Source organism: Sebastes umbrosus, chromosome 6 (genome assembly GCF_015220745.1).
Source record: "Sebastes umbrosus isolate fSebUmb1 chromosome 6, fSebUmb1.pri, whole genome shotgun sequence".
NCBI lineage: Eukaryota > Metazoa > Chordata > Actinopteri > Perciformes > Sebastidae > Sebastes > Sebastes umbrosus.
This window is the reverse complement of record NC_051274.1, coordinates 34,557,790-34,585,417: the sequence shown is the minus strand read 5'-3', so window position 1 is coordinate 34,585,417 and position 27,628 is coordinate 34,557,790. Positions and strand designations below refer to the sequence as shown.

The following is a 27,628-nucleotide window of genomic DNA, read 5'->3' as shown; positions in this document are numbered from 1 at the left end:
TTCTTTGGATGCTTCATTTTTGCGTCTGTGAACATAGAGCTGATGTGACTTGCCAAAAAGCTCCAGTTTTGTCTCATCTGTCCAAAGGACATTCTCCCAGAAGCTTTGTGGCTTGTCAATATGCATTTTGGAAAATTCCAGTCTCGCTTTTTTATGATTTGGTGTCCTCCTCGGTTGTCTTCCATTAAGTCCACTTTGGCTCAAACAGCGACGGATGGTGCGATCTGACACTGATGTACCTTGACCTTGGAGTTCACCTCTAATCTCTTTGGAAGTTGTTCTGGGCTCTTTGGTTACCATTCGTATTATCCGTCTCTTCAATATGTCATCAATTTTCCTCTTGCGGCCACGTCCAGGGAGGTAGGCTACAGTCCCATGGACCTTAAACTTCTGAATAATATGTGCAGCTGTAGTCACAGGAACATCAAGCTGCTTGGAGATGGTCTTATAGCCTTTACCTTTAACATGAAGGTCTATAATGTTCTTTCTAATCTCCTGAGACAACTCTCTCCTTAGCTTTCTGTGGTCCATGTTCAGTGTGGTACACACCATGACACCAAACAGCACAGTGACTACTTTTCACCCTTTAAATAGGCAGACTGACTGATTACAAGTTTGAAGATACCTGTGATGCTAATTACAGGACACACCTTAGTTTAATATGTCCCTATGGTCAAATTATTTTACATCTTTTCTAGGGCTACCATCATTTTTGTCTAGGCCAGTTTCATCAGTTTGTTTTTTAAAATGATTCTGTTGAACCACAATTCAAAAGCAACAGCTGATTTTCATTAGTTAATTTTCAGTAAATTTTTATTTATTATTACTTTTGTCAGTTTCAAGTTATTTCAGTGACCATTGTGGGTTTTTCTCTCTTTAACGGAACGTTACCAACAACTTTGCCTACGTCTGTATGTTCAGTGGTGGGACGTAACCAAGTATATTCTGAAAATAAAGTTCTTATCTTTATTTGCCAAATGAATTATAACATCAATAACTTCTTACAGGCCTGGCGTGATGTAAACTGATGAAAATTACTGCATGTGAAATAATGAAAAAATAAATAAATAAAAAATGACAAATGAAAGGAGTTAAAATCTGCATATTCTTAAACATCTACAGCAGTAAAGTCATAGACTGTTTATGAAAGGTTGACGTGACGTCACCCTTTGGTTTGTGGACTGCCATCTTGCTTTTTAGCCGTCACCATCTTGTTTTTTAACCGTAATCATTTTGCTTTTTGACCGTCACCATCTTGGTTTTTAGCCGTCGTCATCTTGGTTTTTAGCCGTCACCATCTTGGTTTTTAGCCGTCGTCATCTTGTTTTTTAGCCGTCACCATCTTGGTTTTTAGCCGTCACCATCTTGTTTTTTAGCCGTCACCATCTTGGTTTTTAGCCGTCACCATCTTGGTTTTTAGCCGTCGTCATCTTGGTTTTTAGTCGTCACCATCTTGTTTTTTAGCCGTCGTCATCTTGGTTTTTAACCGTAATCATTTTGGTTTTTAGCCGTCGCCATCTTGGTTTTTAGCCGTCACCATCTTGGTTTTTAGCCGTCACCATCTTGGTTTTTAACCGTAATCATTTTGGTTTTTAGCCGTCGCCATCTTGGTTTTTAGCCGTCACCATCTTGGTTTTTAGCTGTCACCATCTTGGTTTTTAACCGTAATCATTTTGGTTTTTTAGCCGTCACCATCTTGGTTTTTAGCCGTCACCATCTTGGTTTTTAGCCGTCACCATCTTGGTTTTTAACCGTAATCATTTTGGTTTTTAGCCGTCGTCATCTTGGTTTTTAGCCGTCACCATCTTGGTTTTTAACCGTAATCATTTTGGTTTTTAGCCATCGTCATCTTGGTTTTTGACCGTCGTCATCTTGGTTTTTAGCCGTCACCATCTTGGTTTTTAACCGTAATCATCTTGGTTTTTAGCCGTCGTCATCTTGGTTTTTAGCCGTCGACATCTTGGTTTTTAGCCGTCGTCATCTTAGTTTTTAGCTGTCGTCATCTTGGTTTTTAGCCGTCACCATCTTGGTTTTTAGCCATCACAATCTTGGTTTTTAGCCGTCACCATCTTGGTTTTTAGCTGTCGTCATCTTGGTTTTTGACCGTCGTCATCTTGGTTTTTAGCCGTCGTCATCTTGGTTTTTAGTCGTCACCATCTTGGTTTTTAGCCGTCGTCATCTTGGTTTTTAACCGTAATCATTTTGGTTTTTAGCCGTCGTCATCTTGTTTTTTAGCCGTCACCATCTTGGTTTTTAGCCGTCACCATCTTGGTTTTTAACCGTAATCATTTTGGTTTTTAGCCGTCGTCATCTTGGTTTTTAGCCGTCGTCATCTTGGTTTTTAGCCGTCGTCATCTTGGTTTTTAGCCGTCACCATCTTGGTTTTTAGCCATCACAATCTTGGTTTTTAGCCGTCACCATCTTGGTTTTTAGCCGTCGTCATCTTGGTTTTTGACCGTCACCATCTTGGTTTTTAGCTGTCGTCATCTTGGTTTTTGACCGTCGTCATCTTGGTTTTTAGCCGTCGTCATCTTGGTTTTTGACCGTCACCATCTTGGTTTTTAGCCGTCGTCATCTTGGTTTTTGACCGTCGTCATCTTGGTTTTTAGCCGTCGTCATCTTGGTTTTTGACTGTCACCATCTTGGTTTTTAGCCGTCGTCATCTTGTTTTTTAGCCGTCACCATCTTGGTTTTTAGCCGTCACCATCTTGGTTTTTAACCGTAATCATTTTGGTTTTTAGCCGTCGTCATCTTGGTTTTTAGCCGTCACCATCTTGGTTTTTAACCGTAATCATCTTGGTTTTTAGCCGTCGTCATCTTGGTTTTTAGCCATCGTCATCTTGGTTTTTAGCCGTCGACATCTTGGTTTTTAGCCGTCGTCATCTTGGTTTTTAGCCGTCACCATCTTGGTTTTTAGCCATCACAATCTTGGTTTTTAGCCGTCACCATCTTGGTTTTTAGCCGTCGTCATCTTGGTTTTTGACCGTCGTCATCTTGGTTTTTAGCCGTCATCATCTTGGTTTTTAACCGTAATCATTTTGATTTTTAGCCGTCGTCATCTTGTTTTTTAGCCGTCACCATCTTGGTTTTTAACCGTAATCATTTTGGTTTTTAGCCGTCGTCATCTTGGTTTTTAGCCGTCGTCATCTTGGTTTTTAGCTGTCGTCATCTTGGTTTTTAGCCGTCACCATCTTGGTTTTTAGCCATCACAATCTTGGTTTTTAGCCGTCACCATCTTGGTTTTTAGCCGTCGTCATCTTGGTTTTTGACCGTCGTCATCTTGGTTTTTGACCGTCGTCATCTTGGTTTTTGACCGTCGTCATCTTGGTTTTTAGCCGTCGTCATCTTGGTTTTTAGCCGTCACCATCTTGGTTTTTAGCCATCACAATCTTGGTTTTTAGCCGTCACCATCTTGGTTTTTAGCCGTCGTCATCTTGGTTTTTGACCGTCACCATCTTGGTTTTTAGCTGTCGTCATCTTGGTTTTTGACCGTCGTCATCTTGGTTTTTAGCCGTCGTCATCTTGGTTTTTGACCGTCACCATCTTGGTTTTTAGCCGTCGTCATCTTGGTTTTTGACCGTCGTCATCTTGGTTTTTAGCCGTCGTCATCTTGGTTTTTGACTGTCACCATCTTGGTTTTTAGCCGTCGTCATCTTGTTTTTTAGCCGTCACCATCTTGGTTTTTAGCCGTCACCATCTTGGTTTTTAACCGTAATCATTTTGGTTTTTAGCCGTCGTCATCTTGGTTTTTAGCCGTCACCATCTTGGTTTTTAACCGTAATCATCTTGGTTTTTAGCCGTCGTCATCTTGGTTTTTAGCCGTCGTCATCTTGGTTTTTAGCCGTCGACATCTTGGTTTTTAGCCGTCGTCATCTTGGTTTTTAGCCGTCACCATCTTGGTTTTTAGCCATCACAATCTTGGTTTTTAGCCGTCACCATCTTGGTTTTTAGCCGTCGTCATCTTGGTTTTTGACCGTCGTCATCTTGGTTTTTAGCCGTCATCATCTTGGTTTTTAGTCGTCACCATCTTGGTTTTTAGCCGTCGTCATCTTGGTTTTTAACCGTAATCATTTTGATTTTTAGCCGTCGTCATCTTGTTTTTTAGCCGTCACCATCTTGGTTTTTAACCGTAATCATTTTGGTTTTTAGCCGTCATCATCTTGGTTTTTAGCCGTCGTCATCTTGGTTTTTAGCTGTCGTCATCTTGGTTTTTAGCCGTCACCATCTTGGTTTTTAGCCATCACAATCTTGGTTTTTAGCCGTCACCATCTTGGTTTTTAGCCGTCGTCATCTTGGTTTTTGACCGTCGTCATCTTGGTTTTTAGCCGTCATCATCTTGGTTTTTAGTCGTCACCATCTTGGTTTTTAGCCGTCGTCATCTTGGTTTTTAGTCGTCACCATCTTGGTTTTTAGCCGTCGTCATCTTGGTTTTTAACCGTAATCATTTTGATTTTTAGCCGTCGTCATCTTGTTTTTTAGCCGTCACCATCTTGGTTTTTAACCGTAATCATTTTGGTTTTTAGCCGTCGTCATCTTGGTTTTTAGCCGTCGTCATCTTGGTTTTTAGCTGTCGTCATCTTGGTTTTTAGCCGTCACCATCTTGGTTTTTAGCCATCACAATCTTGGTTTTTAGCCGTCACCATCTTGGTTTTTAGCCGTCGTCATCTTGGTTTTTGACCGTCACCATCTTGGTTTTTAGCTGTCGTCATCTTGGTTTTTGACCGTCGTCATCTTGGTTTTTAACCGTCGTCATCTTGGTTTTTGACCGTCACCATCTTGGTTTTTAGCCGTCGTCATCTTGTTTTTTAGCCGTCACCATCTTGGTTTTTGACTGTCACCATCTTGGTTTTTGACCGTCGTCATCTTGGTTTTTAGCCGTCGTCATCTTGGTTTTTAGCCGTCACCATCTTGTTTTTTAGCCGTCACCATCTTGTTTTTTAGCCGTCACCATCTTGGTTTTTAGTCGTCACCATCTTGGTTTTTAGCCGTCGTCATCATGGTATGTTGGGTGGAAAAGGTCAACATATACATGACTGTGTAAATGTATAAAATATTATGTACGCAATATTGGTATCTAAATTGGTTCCTAAATCACAGTATTATTCATGCAGAGAAACAACTACAGGACTGAACTTGATAGAACAGGTCTGGGTGAGGTTGAATTCACTTTCTCTTAATTTTTCAGGTTTCATTTTGGGATCAGGATGGAAACATTTCCCCACAGGGCTCGCTCAGGTTTCATCTGAACGACAGACGAGGAGAAAGTATCTACGAAACGTAAGACTTTCACATCTCAGCTCTAAAAACAGGAACAGAAACCCGATGGAAGGAATGACCCACAGAAAGCAAAGTTGAAAGAACACATTTATTTTTTTATTCATGTTTGTTTGTGTAGAAATGTCTGGCAGTAAATATAATGTGTTTAGCTTCAGTCACTGGGAGGGGGATGGAGGCGTCACTGCCACACAACATGATGTAATACATACCACACACTGCCCTGCAGCTACAGCCTGACATTCACACACACACACACACACACTCATACACACGCAAACACTCTTACATTCACACACACACACACACACTCACACTCAGCTGAAACACTCCATGCTGGCCTTGGCTCTCTCCATCTCATGTAGGAAGTTGTAAAACTGTGGGAGCGTCAACTCTGGAAGAGATGAGGGAAGACAACAGGAAACAGTTACTGACGGAGAACCGCTCTATTACACTAAATACAAGGTTTCAAACGACCGTTCATCCTGTTTCATGACAGCTCTTTCTCATTTGATGTTGCAAAAACTGGTTTGGTAGCTGTAGAGGGAATAATTATCTGGAAGTGAAGAGTTTGAAATTTCTGATTCGCTGGCAGTAAAAGCTGAGTAGTTAAAGTTCCCCTCCGGACACCTTTTAAAGTATGTAAAAACACTGTCACCATCTTGGTTTTAAACCGTCACCATCTTGATTTTTGGCAGACACCATCTTGGTTTTTGGCCGTTACTTTTTTGTTTTTTGGCTGTTGTTATCTTGGTTTTAAGCTGTCGCAATCTTTGTTTTTGGCCGTCACCATCTTGGTTTTTAGCCGTCGCCATCTTTGTTTTTGGCCGTCACCATCTTGGTTTTTAGCCGTCGCCATCTTGGTTTTTGTCCGTCGCCATCTTGGTTTTTAGCCGTCGCCATCTTGGTTTTCTGTCGTCACCATCTTGGTTTTTGTCCGTCGCCATCTTGGTTTTTGGACGTCGCCATCTTGGTTTTTGTCCGTCACCATCTTGGTTTTTGGCTGCGCCATCTTGGTTTTTGTCCGTCACCACCTTGGTTTTTGGTCATCACCACCTTGGGTTGGCCGTTGTCATCTTGGTCTTTTGCAACCAGACACCAGAGGGTGGAGCTAAGTATAACCGAAAGCTGAATAATAAGACATTTTTTGGCGACCAAGATATTATGATTAACTCTGATGAACTAAAAACACGCTGTGAAAGGGTTAAAGTTCTAAGATGTAAACACGGACAACTCCCAGACCGGACAACGCCGTGGTAGCGACCTGTCAATCACAAGGTAGCCCCGCCCTAAAGCATCCCCTGCTTTATGGACTATTTCACTCTAACTGATAATTCACTAAATGCTAACCGCAGCCAGAGGCTCGTGGTTTTGGCTGTGTGTATCTGTTAAGTTTTTCCAAAAGGAGAAGATGAGTAGCTGATGTCCATCTCAGTGGGTAAAGCTGTATTTTCCTCTCCACTACTTCTGCAAACTGTGCATCCCTGCTGCTTTAAAACACATCTCTGCTTGTGTAAAGCAACACAGCAGCACATATTTACAGAAGAACCTGCAGACCTGATTCATCGCTCAGAATGGTTTTAAATATTTCAACAACGTCGGGTATGCTTGATATCTCCAGTCCATTCATCTGCTGTATGTCTTCATTCAAACGTTGATTCACTTATCTGGTTCTGACATTCTGAGGTCCGGGTAGGCGGAAGGTTTTTGACACACACAATAAATTCAGTGAACAAATGTTTCCAGTGCTGTCTGTGTCAGTAACGGCACACAGTCGCTCACCCATGTAGACGTTTTCAGTGGAATTCCCCTTTCTGACCACGAGCTTCAACTGCAGGAGGACAACAAAAAACTGTGTTCAACAAAACTGAGCAAAGAGTTGTGTAACTGTATACTGGTGCACTAGGGATGTTAATAATTAACCGTTTAACCGTTAACCGACACTAAGCATTTTAACCGATAAACGTTATCGGTTAAATCAGTTAAAATAAATATTAATAATTAATTAAAAAGTTGAGAAAAACTCAGAGGAGAGGCTCGCCACTTTAAAGAGAAAAGCTGGTCCACCTCAAGAGGCGGAGCCAGAGTCAAAGATACAGGAAGTTGGCTCCGGTCTCTGGCTCGCTTCAGTGGAGGAGATGTAGCCTCGTAGCATTTATCCACCGACAAATAAACGGTACACACACTGTCTGCTACACCTACGTTCACAGCTAGAACGCCACCGACAACACACACTCCCCGCCGCCACACACACACTGTCTGTTGAACACTCGCTCTGTCATTGCGGCGGCGAGCACGGAGCTACCAGCAGAGCTACAGATGCTAACGTAGCACAAACACACACACTGTTTGACGGACAATCGCTATCGTTAATCCGGCAGACACACAGCTGACAACCTGCTAAACTAAACTAAATGTGTGCTGGAGACTTTTACTGGGAAAGTGGCTGCATGTCCGCGACACTACACGCAGCATCGTAGCTAAGTTAACGCTCCCGCTCATTCACTGCAGCTGGCGCACCGCTGCATATGAGGCAAAAATCTTGTTGGTTAACAGTTAATAATCGGTTAACGAGGGTTGGTTATCGGTTAAGATTTTTTTTCAAAATGATCATCCTTACTGTGTGCACACAGAGCTTTCATACCTGCAGGAAGATGTTGCCCACTTTCTGAACTTCACTGGTGCCGACAGTCACTGTGAGGGTCAGAAAACACATCATGATACTTTGATTCATACAAAATGATCAATGAAATCACAAACAGGAACATTTGTGTTTTTTTCAGCTTTAAAGAGCAAAATGCTGGTTCATTTTTTAAATTTTTTTTACTAAATTTATACAGAAAGCGATAACACGTTAACACAAATTTGTTTTAACGCCACTAATTTGTTTACAAGGACAATGACCCTGATATATTTGACTTCAGGACATCTCTGAGTACATACATGCTGAAAATCAAACATTTTTTAGTGTATGATTCAACTTTTTCCCATGGCCTAGTGGTAAAAAATGTTAACAAAAATTGCAATATCGAATCGCAATACTTGTAGAATGGCAATACATATCGAATCGGCACCCAAGTATCGTGATAGTATTGAATCGGGAGATGACGTGAATCGTCCCAGCCCTACTGATCATCACCTCTGCATCACTAATGATCGTTTCTCAAAGATATACGGTGTAAATGTCTTTTAAATGCAACAACTATCATCCAAAAAACAGCTTATAGATTTTTGCCATATTGTCCCTCAGACTAGTCAAGACCCCTCAGATGATCAACCGTTTACAGCCGACTCATTGGCGACATGCAGAGACACAGTCTCAAGGTTTTCATGTCAATAACAGCAGTCAAGTAAACTCCTGAGGAGTGCAGCATGTACAAGCTCTCCCTGTCCGATAACCTCACAAACCGGAGCGCAGTGTCTTTGAACATGAAGATCAGCTCTCAGCAAAGCTCAACATAATGCTAATGATTCTCCTGCTCGGCGTATTAGCATTTCTATTACCCGTGAGTCTTAAGAAGTCATTAGGTTGTATGAATAAACAATGAGGCCTGATAGAAACCCATCAGCTGAGGCGTTTAAATGAGCCACAACAAGGAATTAAGAGGACATAAGCTATGCTAATGGCTCCGTTAGACTAGAGCCTCTGTGTGTGTTCATGAATATGTGCTGGAGGTTTGAGAGGACAGATGACTGCAGGGCCCAGAAATAGACTTAGAGTGAACCTATAATTTTGTCAAGAGCTAAAATTTGATGCAGCGTGTGTGGTTTACCTCCAAACTTCCACTCCATGTCCACCAGCTGGTTGACCGTCAGCGTCTGTCCCACAGCGAGTCTGGACAGCGCTGGGTAGTGCTCGCCCCACTGCAACGTACAGAGGAAAGACTCCGGTGCTCATTAAAAGATCATGAGAAGGCATTTTATGTGACTTTTAAAGCACAGAAGGCAACAAGATTAATGTGATTCTAACCGATCTATGTACTGGATCATCATAAGATTATAAATGATGAATTTCAGGGGATTTTTTACCCAAAGTTATCTATTGGATTGTCGATTTGGTCGATTATAGACAAATTTACGAATGTTAATAATGTTTGTTTTGTTTTTTTTGTGTTATTGTGTGACTTTGGTGAATTTGAATTAACCCTTTAAAACACCAAAGTCCCACAATAACACAAACAAACTAACGGATCAAGGCAGCGGTAAACCAGCAACTCCTGTGTTCTGCGAGGTGAAATTATTGTTTTTATGAATGGAGTCTGGTGGCTTTGAAGAGAGCATAGATAACAGTTTCAGTTCCCCATCGGAAAGGGCGATAAAGTGATGAAAATATTCTAAATCTAGCGTGCACTAAAACTGATATAGATTCTTTTTGGTGTTTAAAACACGTGTATCTGCTGCCCACGTCCACAGCAGTACGTAGCTTTGCTCCCGTGCTGGTACTCCTGTCTGTCTACTGTAAAAACAAACTCTCCCTTTAACCCTCCTATTGAGGTCTTCAAAGAGTAGTGAAAATTACCTGCTGTGAAAAGTGAGCCGCCTTGTCTTCGTTTAGTCCTGAGGAGTGAACAGATAAAGCAGGTTTGGTTTCACAATAATGAACAATGAGAGTTGGGTTCCACCTTCACAACATGACATGCTGTCATAAAGAGGACAGCAGCTATACTTAGCCCCCTGTTATAAATCTGACCCCTGTTATTGATTGACTGACCGGTGATGAATGATTCGGATGTGTACCTAAAGTCACGAGGTCTTCTTTGATCTGCTCGGCTGTCAGGTTTTTCTTCAAGGCGCCTGAGGAGAGAAACAGACAGAATCACCGTCACTGAGACAGAAACCTTCCTGCAGCTTCAACTTTCTGTCACTTTACAGCTCAACTTTCACGAGTGTCACGGTCAGTGTCGTGGGAAAATTCTAAACCGGTGCATTCATGTCTGTGTTGTCTTAAAAATGAAATAATGCTATAGGTGGCAGGGTTGCATGAAGTGTTTACTACTTAAAGAAAAGAAAAAAATCCACCTTATACACTATTAAAATCAGTAGATTATATTATATTATATTATATTATATTATACTATATTATATTAAATTATATTATATTATATTATATTATATTATATTATATTATATTATATTATATTATATCAAGACTTCTTCTCGAGTTTGAGAGAAGAAAATATCCCAGCAACAATGTAAATATAAGATTTTGGCATCACTCCCTCAGAGATATTTTCTAGATCCCAAAGCGTGCACTAACCTACAACTATTTCACAATGAGAAATGATTGGAGAGGAGACATGGAGACCAATTTCTACACCAGCGGGAAAATGCTGTATTAAAAGAATAGTTTGGTAATTTGGAAAGTGTGTCATCTTTCTAATTATGTATTTACACAGTCTGATACTTCAACAGTTTAACAACAAACTGAGACTTTCTTGACTATAAGCTAAGTTAGCTAGCTAGTGTTGGTGACGTATATGGCGTGAGACGAGAGATGAAGTTCACTGAGCGGTTTCACACTAAACTAAATGATACGACAAACTGAGACGTTCTGGACTTTGGAAAAATGATGTTTTAAATGTACAAACATCATCTGTGTGATTCATGGAGCAATTCAAACGGGATCAAAAAAATATTAAACCGTTCATATTTTTTCCGAGATATGGTCCATGGTGGTCCACCGGAGGGGGAGGGACATTGTCTCTCTATTAAAAGGTTCTCTGGTGGTTAACAAAATGAATTCTGGGTAATGTAGGAAATGACTAACTGAAGTGGAGGAAGATAAAGCTGCAGAGGAACATTGTGTTTGTATAGAAGAGTGTGTGTTTCCCACCTTGTGGCACCAGCAGGACGCTCTTCATCAGGTTCCTCAGAGGACCGGCACTCATCCCGTGTTCCCCGGCAAACTCACCGAGCTGCTGCATGAACCTCTCCGTCTACACACAAACACACACACACACACAAATGCATGCATTAATTTGCACACAGACACAATAGGACAGGCAATGTTTTGGCTCGGTTCAGTTATCATGGCTAATCACCGAGTCCTAAGTCCCATTAACATCAACATTGTGTGTGTGTGCGTGTGTGTGTGTGTGTGTGTGTGTGTGTGTGTGTGTGTGTGTGTGTGTGTGTTGCGTGTTGTGTGTGTTGTGTGTTTGTGTGTGTTGTGTGTGTGTGTGTGTGTGTGTGTGTGTGTGTGTGTGTGTTGTGTGTTTGTGTGTGTTGTGTGCGTGTGTGTGTGTGTGTGTGTGTGTGTGTGTGTGTGTGTGTGTGTGTACCTCTTTAGGCTCCAGCAGGAACTGGAACAGAATCTCAATCAGACGATGAAATTGCTGCACAGAATGAAAACATGCAAGTCTGTTAATGTCTGAAAAACGTCGATCAGCTCTTCATATCAATAAAATGCAGAGTTGTATCATCAACATCTCACAGGACATTTAGTCCGTGATGGTGCGCTGATATTTTCTTTTCTTTAGTCCCTGTCCTTAAACATTTACTGACAAGATAATAGTTTTAAAAGACTTTTAAATGATATGTAATTTAAAAGTCTTCTAATCACAGCTTCAGGTGTATTTATTTTTTAAGCAACAGCAATAGAGCTACCTTGATAAATTAGCATCATTAGCTTATTGCAGTTATCATATTAGTGTCTATGTTGACCAATAACAAAATCGCCATACAGAAAGTAGTTTTGAGGTAATTTAGAAACAGTGTCACCTTTATAGAGTTTAGAGCTCTTTTATGTTTATATTTTATATTTATCTTTGTCACAAATATTTAAAAAACAAATCCAAGTGATCTGCATCAAGATTGTTCTTCATATGAAAAAAAAGATTACTATCAGCACCTGGGATTTTTTAATCCAATAAATAAATAAATAAATATATATAATATATATATATATATATATATATATATATATATATATATGTATATATACATATATATAAATAAATATATATGTATATATATATATATATATATATATATATATATATATATATATATATAAATAAATAAATAAATATATATATGTATATATACATATATATAAATAAATATATATTTATATATATATATATATATATATATAAATAAATAAATATATATATATATAAATAAATATATATATATATATATATATACACATATATATATATAAATAAATATATATATATATATATATATATATATATATTATAATTTCGAGATGCTTTACTTCAAGATTTCCATTTTCTGCTACTTTATATTTCTACTCCACCACATCTCAGAGGGAAATACTGTTTATGTAAAGCACTTTGAATCTCCCTGTTGCTGTAATGTGCTCTACAGGTAAAGCTGCATGTCTCTGGTCGGTCACATGATCCACTGATCTGTCACCTGGTGTGTTCACAGCTCCAGATAACCAGGTTAATAACCAGGTAAATCACGTTAATTCACAACCACGCAGCGTTTTTATTCAACTTTAAAGCCTCAAAACTACGACAGCTATTAGAAATAAAGCTGGAAGTAGAATTAAACCTCCAACCCTCAGTTAGTCAACATTAACTCTGAACTGATGCTCAGTTCAGTAGAAGCATCACCTGTAAGGTGTTTCTTTACCTGCTCGTTGAACTTGTTGAGGTTCTGGTAGTCGGTGCTGACAGAATCCGGTAGAACATCTTTAGTGAAGTGAAGCTGCATCTTTATTATTGTTATGATCTTTAACCGTCAGAGCTGCTGTCTGCTGATCACACGTCCGGGTTCTGCACTGCGCATGCGCGACCAAAGAGACCAGAGAGGAATTAAAGCTGAAGATTAGTTTTATTTATCATAACAATTAAATATATTTATTTCTTCTTTGATTAGTCTCCAGCGCCTTTGAGAATAATTAACGAAGAAAAACATGTTTTATTTTTATAGTTAATAAAATATATTTATTTCTTCTTTGATTAGTCTCCAGCGTCTTTGAGACAAATTAAAGAAGAAAAACATGTTTTATTTTTATAGTTAATAAAATATATTTATTTCTTCTTTGATTAGTCTCCAGCGTCTTTGAGACAAATTAAAGAAGAAAAACATGTGTTTTATTTTTATAATAAATAAAATATATTTATTTCTTACATACATTCTTACAGCTGCAACATTAAAGTGATTTATTATTATTATAATTATTATAATTATTATAATTATTATTATTATTATTATTATTATTATTATTATTATATTATTCTACAATGGGCCATTCTGCATAATGAGTACTTTTACTTTTGATACTTAGTATATTTTGATGCTAATACTTTTGTCAAGTCAAACTTTATTTATATAGCACGTTTAAAAACAACCGCAGTTGACCAAAGTGCTGAACATGTACATAATAGATATGAATACAAAACAAACAACAATAAGAACAGAGTAAAAACAATAAACATAATGTGCACAGAATAGCAGTAAAAGAGTAGAGCAGCACAGCAGAAGATAAACTTAATACTTACTTTGTAAGCTTGGTAAGCATTTTTACAATATATTTTTGAAATGTTTATATTTTTGAGTAAAAGCACAAAAGTATTGTCATCAAAACATACTTAAAGTACCAAAAGTAAAAGTACTCATTATGCAGAATAATATATATGATATTGTTGAATTGATGCATTAATAATCACTTTAATTTTGCAGCTGGTAAAACGTGAGCTATTTTTAAATGCTTTATATACTGCCAGGTAGCTTAAGCTATAATAATAATAGTAATTTATTAGTTGATTTATTATGGATATTATTATTATCATTGTTGTTATAAATCTGCAGAGTAACTAATGTTGTTAAATAGCCTACTATATATGTAGTGGAAAAAGTGCAAAGAGTGTAAAAGTACAATATAAATGTAGCAGCTTTAACATTAAAGTAAGGTATTTTTATATTAGTCTGAAATTGGCCATTCTGCATAATGACTACTTTTACTTTTTTTTCTTTTCATACTTTATTTTTTCCCATTTTTCAAGGTTGTTTTCATATATGCAATTTACAGTTCGTAATAACAATAGTTTATAAACCGTTTTTTTAAGTAGTTGAGCTTAGAGACAAATACAATAAGTACACTAGGGAAAACAACTTCAGCATTCAAAACTGAAATAAAATTAAGAAAATAAAAAAATTAAAAAAAATTAAAATAATAATAATAATAATAATAATAATAAAAAGAAAGATATTATAATAATAAGATAGATATTATAATAATAATAATAATAATAATAATAATATATTATAAATATATTATGAGTACTTTTTAAAAGAGGAAATCATTCAAGTAAAAGCAAGATGATAATATATTCTAAGGCATAAAATAGTGTAGTTACAATAACTTGTACTTTTACTTGTGAAAGTTTTTGAATGCACTCAAGTAAAAAAATGAAGGTGATGATGGGGGGTGTGTGGAGAGGTGGTGATGATGATGGGGGGTGGTGTTTAGGAGGTTTTTGTTCCTGTTTCATGTTTAACCTGCGGGGACAGAAAATGGGAGTTGGTATTCTCACCTGAGGACAAACTGGATCAGCCAATCAGCTGCCAGCTTTCCTCCTCCCTGCAGGGCGAATATAACACGAGTAGACCCACAGAGAGAGAGAAAGAGAGAGAGAAAGAGAGAGAGAGAGAGAGAGAGAGAGAGAGAGAGAGAGAGATGTGCAGCAGCATGCTCCAGCAGAGTGAACTCCTGCACTGAGAGGACTAGACTAGAGGACTAGACCGACTGACTCCTGCTGCTTCAAGTTCAACTCTCTTTTTAAAACCTTTTAAAACACCTTGTTTTCTCCGCTTCTTCTCCAGAGACTCCGACTCATCACCGCGTCGTTTTCCAGCCGTGGATGAGCGCAACACGCGTGCACGGTTATGTAAGTAGCTCTCCGGTGAGGGCGTGTTTTCTGCAGGAATTCACCGAGCAAAAAGTTCAACTAACACAGAAACATGAAATATGTTTAATCACATTTCTGTTGCTGTTTGTGGCTCGTTGTTGGTGATGCGCGTGTGTGTGCGTGCTTTATTTCACGGTGCACTTGTGGAGTTAGTGTCTCGGTGTTCGTGGTGTTGCCCATGTGCACGACGAGCAGAGCTGCACAATCTGCCATGCAAACTCTCTGTACTGCTCCTGTAGACGTTCACAGAGTGTTTATAACGCATTCCTGCAATAATGTGAGGATCTTTTAACGCATCTGTCGTGCACAGTGTGTAGTATTTCAGTATTTCAGTAATAGTGCGTCTCTCCTGCTACCTGATTTTACTTGATACTGTTGGTTCTCGTGTAGTTGGTCTTTGTGCAATGCAATGACTGAACGCTGCTTCTGGTGCAGATTGGTGATTAATGGTGCTTTATATATTTTAATAGTGCTGTTGGTGCAGAAAAGTGATTTAACAGTGATTTTACACCCTGTGGTGTCTCTGCAGGGAGAACTGTGAGTTCTGGTTCTGGTTCAGCTGCTGTGAGTTCTGGTTCAGGTGCAGTGAGTTCTGGTTCACATGCTGTAAGTTCTGGCTCGGCTGCAGTGAGTTCTGGTTCAGCTGCAGTGAGTTCTGGTTCAGAGTTCTGGTTCAGCTGTAGTGAGTTCTGGTTCAGAGTTCTGGTTCAGCTGCAGTGAGTTCTGGTTCAGAGTTCTGGTTCGGCTGCTGTGAGTTCTGGTTCAGAGTTCTGGTTCAGCTGCAGTGAGTTCTGGTTCAGCTGCAGTGAGTTCTGGTTCAGCTGCAGTGAGTTCTGGTTCAGCTGAGTTCTGGTTCGACTGCTGGGAGTTTTGGTTAGGCTGCTGTGAGTTCTGGTTCAGCTGTAGTGAGTTCTGGTTCAGCTGAGTTCTGGTTCAGCTGCAGTGAGTTCTGGTTCAGAGTTCTGGTTCGGCTGCTGTGAGTTCTGGTTCAGAGTTCTGGTTCAGCTGCAGTGAGTTCTGGTTCAGCTGCAGTGAGTTCTGGTTCAGCTGAGTTCTGGTTCGACTGCTGGGAGTTTTGGTTAGGCTGCTGTGAGTTCTGGTTCAGCTGTAGTGAGTTCTGGTTCAGCTGAGTTCTGGTTCAGCTGAGTTCTGGTTCGACTGCTGGGAGTCTTGGTTAGGCTGCTGTGAGTTCTGGTTCAGCTGTAGTGAGTTCTGGTTCAGCTGAGTTCTGGTTCAGCTGAGTTCTGGTTCGACTGCTGGGAGTCTTGGTTAGGCTGCTGTGAGTTCTGGTTCAGCTGTAGTGAGTTCTGGTTCAGCTGAGTTCTGGTACAGCTGCTGGGAGTTCTGGTCCGGCTGCGGGACTTTTCTTTAGTGTTCATTACACGACAGGATTTGCTGTGTTTCTGTTTCCTGGTTGTGAGCTTGTGAACGTGCTCCGGTGTGTGAACAATCTGAACATGTACTGACGGTGCACGTTTACCGGCTGGACTTCCTTCTCTCTGGGATCACTGCTCTCTTGTCTCTCGGTGATTCATTAACAGAGCTTGTAGCTCTATTTGTTGGACAGGCAGGAACAAATGCATGTGCAGACAAATAAAAAAAAGAAGGTAGTGTCATTCATGTTGGAGTGTGTATAAAAGAAGGAGCCACGCGGCGGGGAAGTGGAGGGGAGGAGTTCTTCAGCAGGAGAGAATGGTGCTCTTCATTCAGGGGAATATTAACATCAACTCAGGTTGAGGGTCTATATCTGCCCTCTGGAGCCGCAGGTTGCAGACCCCAGAGTTAACACTAACATTGTATATGTCAAAATGTGTTTCAGTTTGACACAAATGCTGACTTTGGGCTCAATTGCTGCTCTTAATATTTGCTTTAAGGGCAACTTTAGTGCATCTTTGTTGCATAAACTGGTAAGACTCTTTGGAGAAAATCAGATTAAAGCTGCAGTGGGCAGAAATGGAACAAATATGATTACGGTCACTATATTCTGACGGTAGTGCATGAGACAGGTAATCGAGAAAAAAAAAAATCATGTTCCTCTGTGTCCTCCGGATCTCCTAACGGCATCTGCAGGATTTCACAGACTGGAGGAAAACAAGCAGTAAGAGCTGATCTGGAGTCTTCCGTCTCTGAGCAGCTGTCAATCACTCCGATCAAACGGTGAAACTAGGCAGCGCTGATCAAATATGAATCAATATAATGTTACGTTAATGTCTATTTCTCTCCTCAGATGTTCTCAGAATCATCTTGTAGTGCACGGTTTAGCTGTAAAATGAGAAAGTTTGTGACCCGGCAGCCATGTTGAGATCTGTTGATGAAATACCAAGCACCGCCCACCAACCGGAGCACAGCCAATAGGAACGCTCTCTCTCTGTAATGACCTGTGATTGGTCAAAGTCTCCCGTCACGGGCTAGATGTTCTAAAGCCTGAAAACAGAGCCATGAGGAGGAGCAGAAGTCTAGTTATCTCTCAGAACACTTGAATTACAATATGCTGAAAGGTTATTATGGGATTTTTGCCCAATGATGCCAAAAACATTCTGAAGCTTTAGCTGGTTTTCCCAAAAGAGTCTTAACCAGTTTATGCAAGAAAGTATCTCTAAAAGAGAACTTAAGAGCAGCAGTTGAGTCCAAAGTCAGGATTTGTGTCATCCTGAAACACATTTTGACATATATTGTTTGTGTGTATTTAAAGATTCAGTAGGCAGTATATGAATGCTTGAAAATGCCAAAAATAATAATCTTAAAAGTAAAATAAACAATGTAAGAGAATAAAATAAAAGTGATAAAAATGGAATAAAATCTTACAACTTAATTACAATAAAATAAGTGAATAATAAAAATTTAATCAATTTGTACAACTTACTTATAATAAAATAAGTAAATAAAAAAAATAATATAACAGAATAAAATTGTACAACTTTAAAACAATACAATAAGTGATTAATAACATTGGACAACTTAAATAAAATAAGTGAATAATAAAATAATCATACAAAGGATTATAAATCTACAACTTAAATATAATAAAATAATTGAATAAAATAATGTAAATATTGCCTATAAACTATTCTTAATCTAAAGCCTGGCTGAATAGGTAGCTTTTAAGTTTAAGTTCATGGATTTCAACACTTCCAGCAGAAATTATGTAAAAAAAAAATGTAATAGATTCCTCACAAAGTGAATGAAATGAATGTGTGTCACGTTTGGAGCAGGCGGGAGGTTCAGTAAGGTTACAAACGTTAATGTGTGAACTTATAAACTTTGCCTGAAGGCTGTAATTTACTAAAAAACGGTTGTCAACAGAGCGTCTGGCTCTTGGAGAGTGGTTCACCACAGTTAGTTCACTGCAGGGTTTCAACTGTCCCACACATTTATAGCTGAGATGTGTTTCACACTGTAATCTACTCATTTAGGAACCGGGTCTGTTAAATTTGAACAAAAAGGTGTCGTTAGCTTGTTAAGAAAATATGTCACAATAATCTATTACTAGTGATTTAATCTCTAATCTGGTTATGTTTATGGTTTTGGTGTTTGCTTCTGCACTGGTCCCGGCTGCTCAGTGGATGATATACTGTATGAGTTTAGGCTGTTCAATAGGAAACAAAGTAGACAATGTATAAACTGTAGGGCTAGATCGGAGCCTGAAGGGGCCATAAAGTACATGACAGACAAGGAATGCAGCCCCCAGCGAGAGACCCTGAGGAGCAGACCCTTTGGGGAGCGAACAATCCCCTCTTGCAATGTGGTCCCTAATCTCTAACCACCAGACACAACTTTGATGTGAAGCCCCCCCTCTGGACTTGGTGTGCCCCTTTTCCTGGGCCCCTCACTCTCTGCCCTCCATCCTTCCTCAGCTCCGACAATTCATTCTCACTTCTCTGAAACATGTTCCTGCAAAGACACAGCTATGAACACCTCAATGCAAAGACACAGCTATGAACACCTCAATGCAAAGACACAGCTATGAACGCCTCCATGCAAAGACACAGCTATGAACACCTCCATGCAAAGACACAGCTATGAACACCTCCATGCAAAGACACAGCTATGAACACCTCAATGCAAAGACACAGCTATGAACACCTCAATGCAAAGACACAGCTATGAACACCTCAATGCAAAGACACAGCTATGAACACCTCAATGCAAAGACACAGCTATGAACACCTCAATGCAAAGACACAGCTATGAACACCTCAATGCAAAGACACAGCTATGAACACCTCAATGCAAAGACAGCTATGAACACCTCAATGCAAAGACACAGCTATGAACACCTCAATGCAAAGACACAGCTATGAACACCTCAATGCAAAGATGCAGAGCACGTTTAGACACCCACAAATTACTCATGAATTTAATAAACAAGACATCCTGTTTAACAAACAAAACATATTTAATAAACAAAGCATTGCATTTAATAAACAAAATGTAACATTTAATAAACAAAACATGTTTATTAAACAAGATGTAACTTTATTGAACAAAATGTAATGTTTTATAAACAAAATGTAGCATTTAATAAACAAAATGTAGCATTTATAAACAAAATGTAACTTTATTGAACAAAAGGAATTTTTCGTTCGCTTACTGGATGATTTGTTTTCAGACACGAGGGTTACTTTATCTCGTCTACTAACGCAGACCTAAACGACAGTTGGCAGGCACCTGTTTGACCTGTAGGTGAAAGGTCAATGGCGTGGGGAGATGGAGGAGGCGTCAACTTCCTGTTTTGAGTGATGAACTCATTCACCTCTTTGCAGCCGGCTGGAGGGAGAGTCCCTGATCACACATGAATATGTCCTGATGTCAGAAACGTGTTGTGGGGACATAAATCTGTTCAGTCACATTGTGGGGACAGCATAAAACCATTACACTTTAGGGTCAAGAAGTCCATATTCACACATTACTCACATGCCGTATAGACGTCTAGAAAGTTATGTGTTTATATAATCACTCCTCCTGTCCATACATGCCATGAAGATCACTTTGTAGTGCGCTTACACTGTAAGAAATGTCAAAGCTAATACGAGGCTTCAGCAGCCTGAGTTACACAGATGGAGTCTTCGTCCTGGTCGACATGTGTCGAGGTTTATTTTTGGTGATTTGTCCTGGAAACTGGAACGTATCCCTCCGCCAGGGCTCAACAAGGAAGCACAAATATTGTGATAAACTTTCACTTGATTTTGGCCAAATTGGAAATCCGTTTGAGTCGGTTTTCAGTAGAGAAAAGCAGCAAATCCTCACATTGGAGAAACTGCAACCAGAGATGTTTTAGGCTTTCTTCCTTGATTAATGACTTAATGACCGATCAGTTCATTGTTTCAGCATTATTGTTATACGTCAAATTACCAGAAAGCCCTCCTGTAATAAAGTTGTGTATAAAAATGTAAATTGTAGTCGACACTGACACAGATTTAACTCAAAGACAGAGCAGAGCCTGTTTAGACACCCACAAAGTTATTACTCATAAATTTAATAAAGCAAACATTATATCTGATAAACAAAATGTAACATTTAATAAATAAAACATGTTTAATAAACAAAGCATTGCATTTAATAAACAAAATGTAACATTTAATAAACAAAACATCATGTTTAACAAATAAAACATGTTAAATAAATAAAGCATTGCCTTTAATAAACAAAATGTAACATTTAATAAACAAAATGTAACTTTATTGAACAAAATGTAATGTTTAATAAACACAATGTAACGTTTAATAAACACAATGTAACGTTTAATAAACAAAATGTAGCGTTTAATAAACAAAATGTAACATTTAATAGACAAAATGTAGCGTTTAATAAACAAAATGTAACTTTATTGAACAAAATGTAACTTTATTGAACAAGATGTAAAGTTTATTAAACAAAATGTAACTTTATTGAACAAAATGTATAATTTAATAGACAAAATGTAACATTTAATAGACAAAATGTAACATTTATTAGAAAAATGGAACTTTTAATAAACATAATGTAACTTTATTGAACAAAATGTAACGTTTAATAAACGCAATGTAATGTTTAATAAACGCAATGTAACGTTTAATAAACACAATGTAACGTTTAATAAACAAAATGTAACGTTTAATAAACAAAATGTAACATTTAATAGACAAAATGTAGCGTTTAATAAACAATATGTAACTTTATTGAACAAAATGTAACAATTTATAAACAAAATAGCATTTAATAGACAAAATGTAGCATTTGATAAACAAAATGTAACGTTTAATAAACAAAATGTAACTATTGAACAAAATGTAACATTTAATAGACAAAATGTAACATTTATTAGAAAAATGTAACTTTTAATAAACAAAATGTAACTTTATTGAACAAAATGTAACGTTTAATAAACACAATGTAACGTTTAATAAACACAATGTAATGTTTAATAGATAAAATGTATCGTTTAATAAACAAAATGTATCGTTTAATAAACAAAATGTAACGTTTAATAGACAAAATGTAGCGTTTAATAAACAAAATGTAGCATTTAATAGACCAAATGTAGCATTTAATAGACAAAATGTAACATTTAATAGACAAATTGTAACATTTAATAGACAAAATGTGACTTAATAAACAAAATGTAACTTTATTGAACAAAATGTAACTTTATTGAACAAAATGTAACGTTTAATAGACAAAATGTAGTGTTTAATAAACAAAATGTAACATTTAATAGACAAAATTTAACTTTATTGAACAAAACGCAACAATTAATAAACAAAATGTAGCGTTTAATAGACAAAATGTAGCATTTAATAGACAAAATGTAACATTTAATAGACAAAATGTAACTTTATTGAACAAAATGTAACATTTAATAAACAAAATGTAACTTTATTGAACAAAATGTAACATTTAATAGACAAAATGTAACTTTATTGAACAAAATGTAACATTTAATAGACAAAATGTAACTTTATTGAACAAAATGTAGCTTTTAATAAACAAATCTCGTTTATTGTCTTTTTCAAGCAAAAAGCTGACTAGTTGAGGAAGATGGGAAAACAACAAACACAGACATATTCAGTTAATAGTAACGCTACAAGATGTTAAGATGGCTAAAAGCATTCATTCATACTCACTTATAGGGTTAGGTGTATTTTATTTTTTATTTTTCTAATTTCATGTTTATGTTTTAGGGACAACAGGTTTAACTCTGTGGTCATTTTTAAGGCTGTTCACTGTAAGAACTCTACTTCTAAGTGAGGGAGATCAGCTTTTCTGAGAGCACATTCACTTTCCCCCTCTTTTTTCTTTTTAAATTGCTTTTTGTCCGTGTTTATTATGTGATTAGTTTCTACGCGTCTCTGTGCAGATTAACGTCAGTAAAAGTGAAACTGACAGTCGGCCAGCTACCTGAGGTCTGCAGGTCTCTCTGTACGGGCATGTTTCACACAGCTATTGACCTATCACCCTCTGGAAATATAAACCGAAACACACACACACGCACACACACACACACACACACACACACACACACACACACACACACACACACACACACACACACACACACACACACACGCAACACCCTGACAGGCTTGTGTGTTGTTTACCTGTTAGGTGTGTATGGGCATGTCGGATCATCACGGAGAACACAGACTCTCCCAGTCTGTCTCTCCTCTCATCCACTGCTTCACAGTCTCAGAGACGTATTCCTGTTTATTTTTACTACCTATAGTTAGTCATATTTCCTCTGAAGAAGGTGGCAGTTGAAGATGTTGTGATGTGGTAACTAACGGCGATACAACAACAGAAATTGAAAGAAAGAGCTGGAAGGATTCTCCTTATTCAATACTATCACTGTACTTTGTTGGTGATTTGATATTTATTGTGATGTTGTTAACTTCTGTAACTCTAGACGTTGGGAACAAGATGAATCATCCACTTGTAGGGACTTTACTACTGAAACATCTCTAAATGAATCCAGTAAACATGTTGAGCATGTATGTAGTCAGAGACGTCCTGAAGTCAAATATATCAGGATCATTATCAGGAACTATTTATTACATTTTTTCCCCAGAAATCAAAGAATAAAGACATTTCCCTCACAGATTAGTGGTGTTGTCTTTTTAATTTATAAGGGACATGTAATGTTTTATACTTCTGGTGAATATAATCCATCAATCTGATTTCCATAGATTTCCATAGATTTCCAGTTTATTGATCCCTAGCACCAGTTTATTGATCCATAGCACCAGTTTATTGATCTATAACACCAGTTTATTGATCTATAACACCAGTTTATTGATACATAGCACCAGTTTATTGATCCATAACACCAGTTTATTGATCCATAACACCAGTTTATTGATCCATAGCACCAGTTTATTGATCCATAGCACCAGTTTATTGATCCCTAGCACCAGTTTATTGATCTATAACACCAGTTTATTGATCTATAACACCAGTTTATTGATCCATAGCACCAGTTTATTGATCCATAGCACCAGTTTATTCATTTACAACACCAGTTTATTGATCCATAGCACCAGTTTATTGATCCATAGCACCAGTTTATTGATCCATAACACCAGTTTATTGATCTATAACACCAGTTTATTCATTTACAACACCAGTTTATTGATCCATAGCACCATTTTATTGATCCATAGCACCAGTTTATTGATCTATAACACCAGTTTATTGATCCATAACACCAGTTTATTGATCCATAACACCAGTTTATTGTTTATTTTGTATTTTCTGACTGTTTTTCTTGTTCTGTGTCGTCCAGGTTTGAAAAGGAGTCAGGACAACCTCTGGACCAGTCGACTGCGACAGCAATGCCTTCCAACAAATACTCTGCTGCCATCATGGAGGAGAGCAACAACATGACGGCCACAGTGAGTCACACAACTACACACACACACGCACACACACACAAACATACACACACACACACACACGCACACACGCACACACACACAGGTATCACAACAGCCAAGTGCGGTCGTGGTGTACTCTTCCTTCGGTTCCATGGAAATGACGCAGGTAAAGCTAAATCATTTACTAAAACCACAGCCCTGATCTCATTAACACCCCCACACACACTCAACCACACACAACCACACACACACAGCTGTGGTTTTAAACTGTGTGTGTGTTGTGTGTTGTGTGTTGTGTGTTGTGTGTTGTGTGTGTGAATGCCGAGGTCGATGCCTGAACAAGAGTGCCTGCATGTTATATGGGTCTAATTGAGAATGCATGTTGGCTGTGAGGGTGTGTGCACGTTGCACACACACACGCACACACACACACACACACACACACACACCACAGCTGCATCTACACAAAGAGGATATGTGGGAAAGATAGAAGGATGGAGGCTGCTTAGGAGAGAGGGAGGAGGGAAGGAAGGATTTCGAGGGTTTGTGTCTTTCTGGTCGCTCAGCGTCTCTTTGAGGTCATTTTGTATATTTTTGGTTGTTTTGTGTCTCGTTGTAGTTAGAATGTCTTTGAAGTAAGTTTGTGTCTTTTTTTGGCCATTTTTTGTCTCTTTATTCTCGGTTTTGGTAACTCTACGTGTCTTTGTCATAGTCTTTGAATGTCTTTTGTGTCTTTGTGGTTGTTTCCTGCAGAAACTTTCACAATCTGTACACACACTTTTACTCTTTGTTTCACATGTACCCACACACACACACACGCACACACACTCTCACACACACACACACACACACACACACACACACACACACACACACTCTTAATGGTCGTCCGTTACTACTTGTTCCTCTTTCTCAGTCTCGTATATCACTCCGTCTGAGAGGGACACTTCCTTCCCGCCATCTGCTTTCCTTTCCTCTCCATCTGTCCTGTATTTTCTTCCCATCGTCACTTTAACTTGAATCCCTCTCCTCTTATTGTTTATTGATTGCTTGTCGTCATGGTAACGGGCTTAGCCGCACATCTTATCACATGCGATACGACGAGGGCCGAGGAGGTATTCGCTTCAAGTTTAGACAGTTAGAGCGGCAGGCGGGTCATTCCTTATCGCTCTTTAGATCGCAGGCCGACAGTTAAGACTTAAAGAGAACCTGATCCTGGTGGTAGTTTATCCACAACACTTCCTGTGTTCAGTTGGTGTTTCTGTGGCGGGGGGGGGAGTTCCCCGGTCACATGTGTGGCGGTACTAATGTACAGGAAATGTGCAGGACTTAGGGAATAGTGGATCACCTCAGAAGACTGATCAGGATTGTTTTTGATAGATATTGAAGTTCATTCTTGACGTTGGAATCAACAGTTGAGTCTCACCACGAGGTCACATCACTGGTGCTTTCCTTAATTAACTTTCCTTGGCTGAATAAAGGTTTAGTCTGAAGCCCAAAACCTTTTGAATTCTTCATCTAAAGCTATTATGTAATCGATTTATGTTTAGTTTTATGTAACTAAAGTTATAAATAAATTCATATTTAACACCTGAAACGAGAGGATTGTCTTTCAAAGATCTAAAACTCAACTTCAACCGGACGGATCACGTCTTCAGCTCAATGACCAGCTGAGTGTTTGTTCAACCCTGAGATTAACAAATCTGTTATTTTACCGTCTTGGGAATTTTAGTTCACGTAAACATTGAATTTATGTCAGAAAACTTGTAGCGCCTCTTCCTAAGCTCCATAAATGATATGATATCCCACACCTTTAATGCCTTTCTGGTCGTTTTGTGTCTCTTTGTAGTCATTTTGTGTCTTTTATGGTCGTTTTGTGTCTCTTTGTGGTCGTTTTGTGTCTCTTTTGCTTCTCTTTGTGGTCATATTGTATATCTTTGTGGTTGGTATGTGTTTCTTCGAGTGACATTTTGCAGGTGAAGGCCGGGGGGGGGCGGGCGTACGGTAATCCATCCATGGGTGTGGCCCTTGTGGCGCAGTCAGTATGCCGATGCAAGTCAGGCGTCATGTATGACTCACGGCTGGCCTGATCCCGTCTCCCAGACTACATGTTGATGAGAGACTCTCAGTTAATTGAAGTGATGTAGAAGAATGTGGTCGGATAGTTTAACACAAGAAGGACGTCCATTCTGATGTCTCAAGTTGTCGTCAATGCGGTGTTACTGGGCTTCATTCCTCCCTCTAAATCCTGCAAGCTTGCATTTTTGTTGAGGCCTGCAGCATCACGGACAAAAACCTTTTTTCTTTGTTAACAAAAGATAACACTCTCCGAGCCTTAAACCCCCTCAGGTGACGATTTACTGCACGCAGCGTTTCGGAGCGGTCTCGTCCAAGTGTTCGCCGCAGACCTGCGTCTCTAATCATTTAGGCCTCGCTAAGATGTTTTGACAGCGCCGTCGGAGCGCCGCCGCGGGGCAGACTGTCGCTCACTGTGGAATGTGTGTGTGTGACGTAGGTCGCTGAAATCTGCACAGTGCAAGGCTTTACACACTGCTTTACCACACACACACACACACACACACACACAGTCACACAGAGAGCAGGACGCATGAGACACATGTTCCACACACTTGACTCTGTAGTGGTGGTAATAGAAGGAGTCGTATTGTACTAATAAAGAGAGTAAAGAGAGAGGCAGAGAGGCAGAGGGGGAGAAAAGGATCATTTCATGCTCCGCTGGGCATGTTCATGTCTGCCGGCAGCACAGACGAGTGATGGATATCCAGGACGGCAGGTTAATGGAGGGTAATGATGATGATAACAGTCACACGGCTACCTGGCCGACATCAAACCAAATCTGAAACTATGAACAAGCAATTAATCATTTCACACAACACTAATTTAACTGAGAGAAAGGAGGGGAGGAAGGCTTCCAAAGTATACAAAGTAAACTTATTTTAGCAGGTTTCTGTTTTTCAGCTTTTACTCTCCGTTATGCGTCTCTTTGTAGTAATTTTATGTCTATTTTTGGTAATTTTTTGTCTTTATGTAGTAATTTTGTCTGTTTGTGGTCGTTTTGCGTCTCTTTTTAGTAATTTTTTGTCTTTTTTGTCATTTTATGTCTTTTTCGTTGTTGTTTTCTGTCTTTTTTATTGTAATATTATGTATTTTTTTTGGTTGTTTTGTGTCTTTTTGTAGTCATTTTTCATCTCTTTGTGGTCATTTTTTGTCTCTGTGGTTGTATTGCGTCTCTTTGTAGAAATTTTGTGTCTTTGTGGTTGTTTTCCCGCTTTGATTTTCCAAGATTTTGGAGCCGCGAAGCCGCCTTTTCTGCTCCTTTTTCTCTGAGTTCTTACTTGAGTTTTTCCTCATCCTTTACAACAGCAGACCTGGTCTGGTTAGAGTTAGAGAGTTAGAGAGAGAGAGAGAGAGAGTTAGAGAGAGAGTTAGAGAGAGAGAGAGAGAGAGAGAGATATATCTGTGTTTTTTATGACACAGTTTTATGATAAACATTTCCTGAACAGCAAAGATTTATAGTTTTGTTTATGTTGTCAGATTGTAAGTCAGTTATTTCATCGAGCTGGCTCCAACTTGTTCCACAACTTATTAACTGGTGCC

General features: G+C 38.7%; 2 protein-coding genes across 2 annotated transcripts in view; one reads left to right on the top strand and one right to left on the bottom strand.

Annotated features, from left to right (window-relative positions):
• Nucleotides 1–5,346: 5,346 nt before the first annotated feature.
• Nucleotides 5,347–13,027, bottom strand: commd7 (COMM domain containing 7). The gene is made up of 9 exons (XM_037773284.1): nt 12,880–13,027; nt 11,556–11,609; nt 11,108–11,210; nt 10,012–10,068; nt 9,794–9,831; nt 9,048–9,138; nt 7,919–7,968; nt 7,057–7,105; nt 5,347–5,668 (listed from the first exon to the last, which is right to left on the bottom strand). The coding sequence occupies exons 1-9, from the start codon at nt 12,958–12,960 to the stop codon at nt 5,592–5,594; spliced, it is 600 nt and encodes a 199-aa protein (XP_037629212.1). The 5' UTR covers nt 12,961–13,027; the 3' UTR covers nt 5,347–5,591.
• Nucleotides 13,028–14,834: 1,807 nt separating this feature from the next.
• dnmt3bb.1 (DNA (cytosine-5-)-methyltransferase 3 beta, duplicate b.1) overlaps nt 14,835–27,628 on the top strand; it is a 37,972-nt gene continuing 25,178 nt past the window's right edge. Inside the window, exons 1-2 of the mRNA XM_037773203.1 lie at nt 14,835–15,140; nt 23,920–24,028. Coding sequence (XP_037629131.1) covers nt 15,139–15,140; nt 23,920–24,028 — 111 coding nt within the window. The 5' untranslated portion in view covers nt 14,835–15,138. The remainder of the gene's footprint in view (nt 15,141–23,919; nt 24,029–27,628) is intronic.

Coding starts and splice junctions, on each gene's coding strand:
- commd7 (XM_037773284.1), bottom strand. CDS start 12,960: ATGCAGCTTCACTTCACTAAAGATGTTCTACCGGATTCTGTCAGCACC. Junction 9,832..10,011: donor AGAAGACCTCGTGACTTTAG/GTACACATCCGA, acceptor TTCACTCCTCAG/GACTAAACGAAGACAAGGCG. Junction 7,106..7,918: donor TGGGCAACATCTTCCTGCAG/GTATGAAAGCTC, acceptor GTCCTCCTGCAG/TTGAAGCTCGTGGTCAGAAA.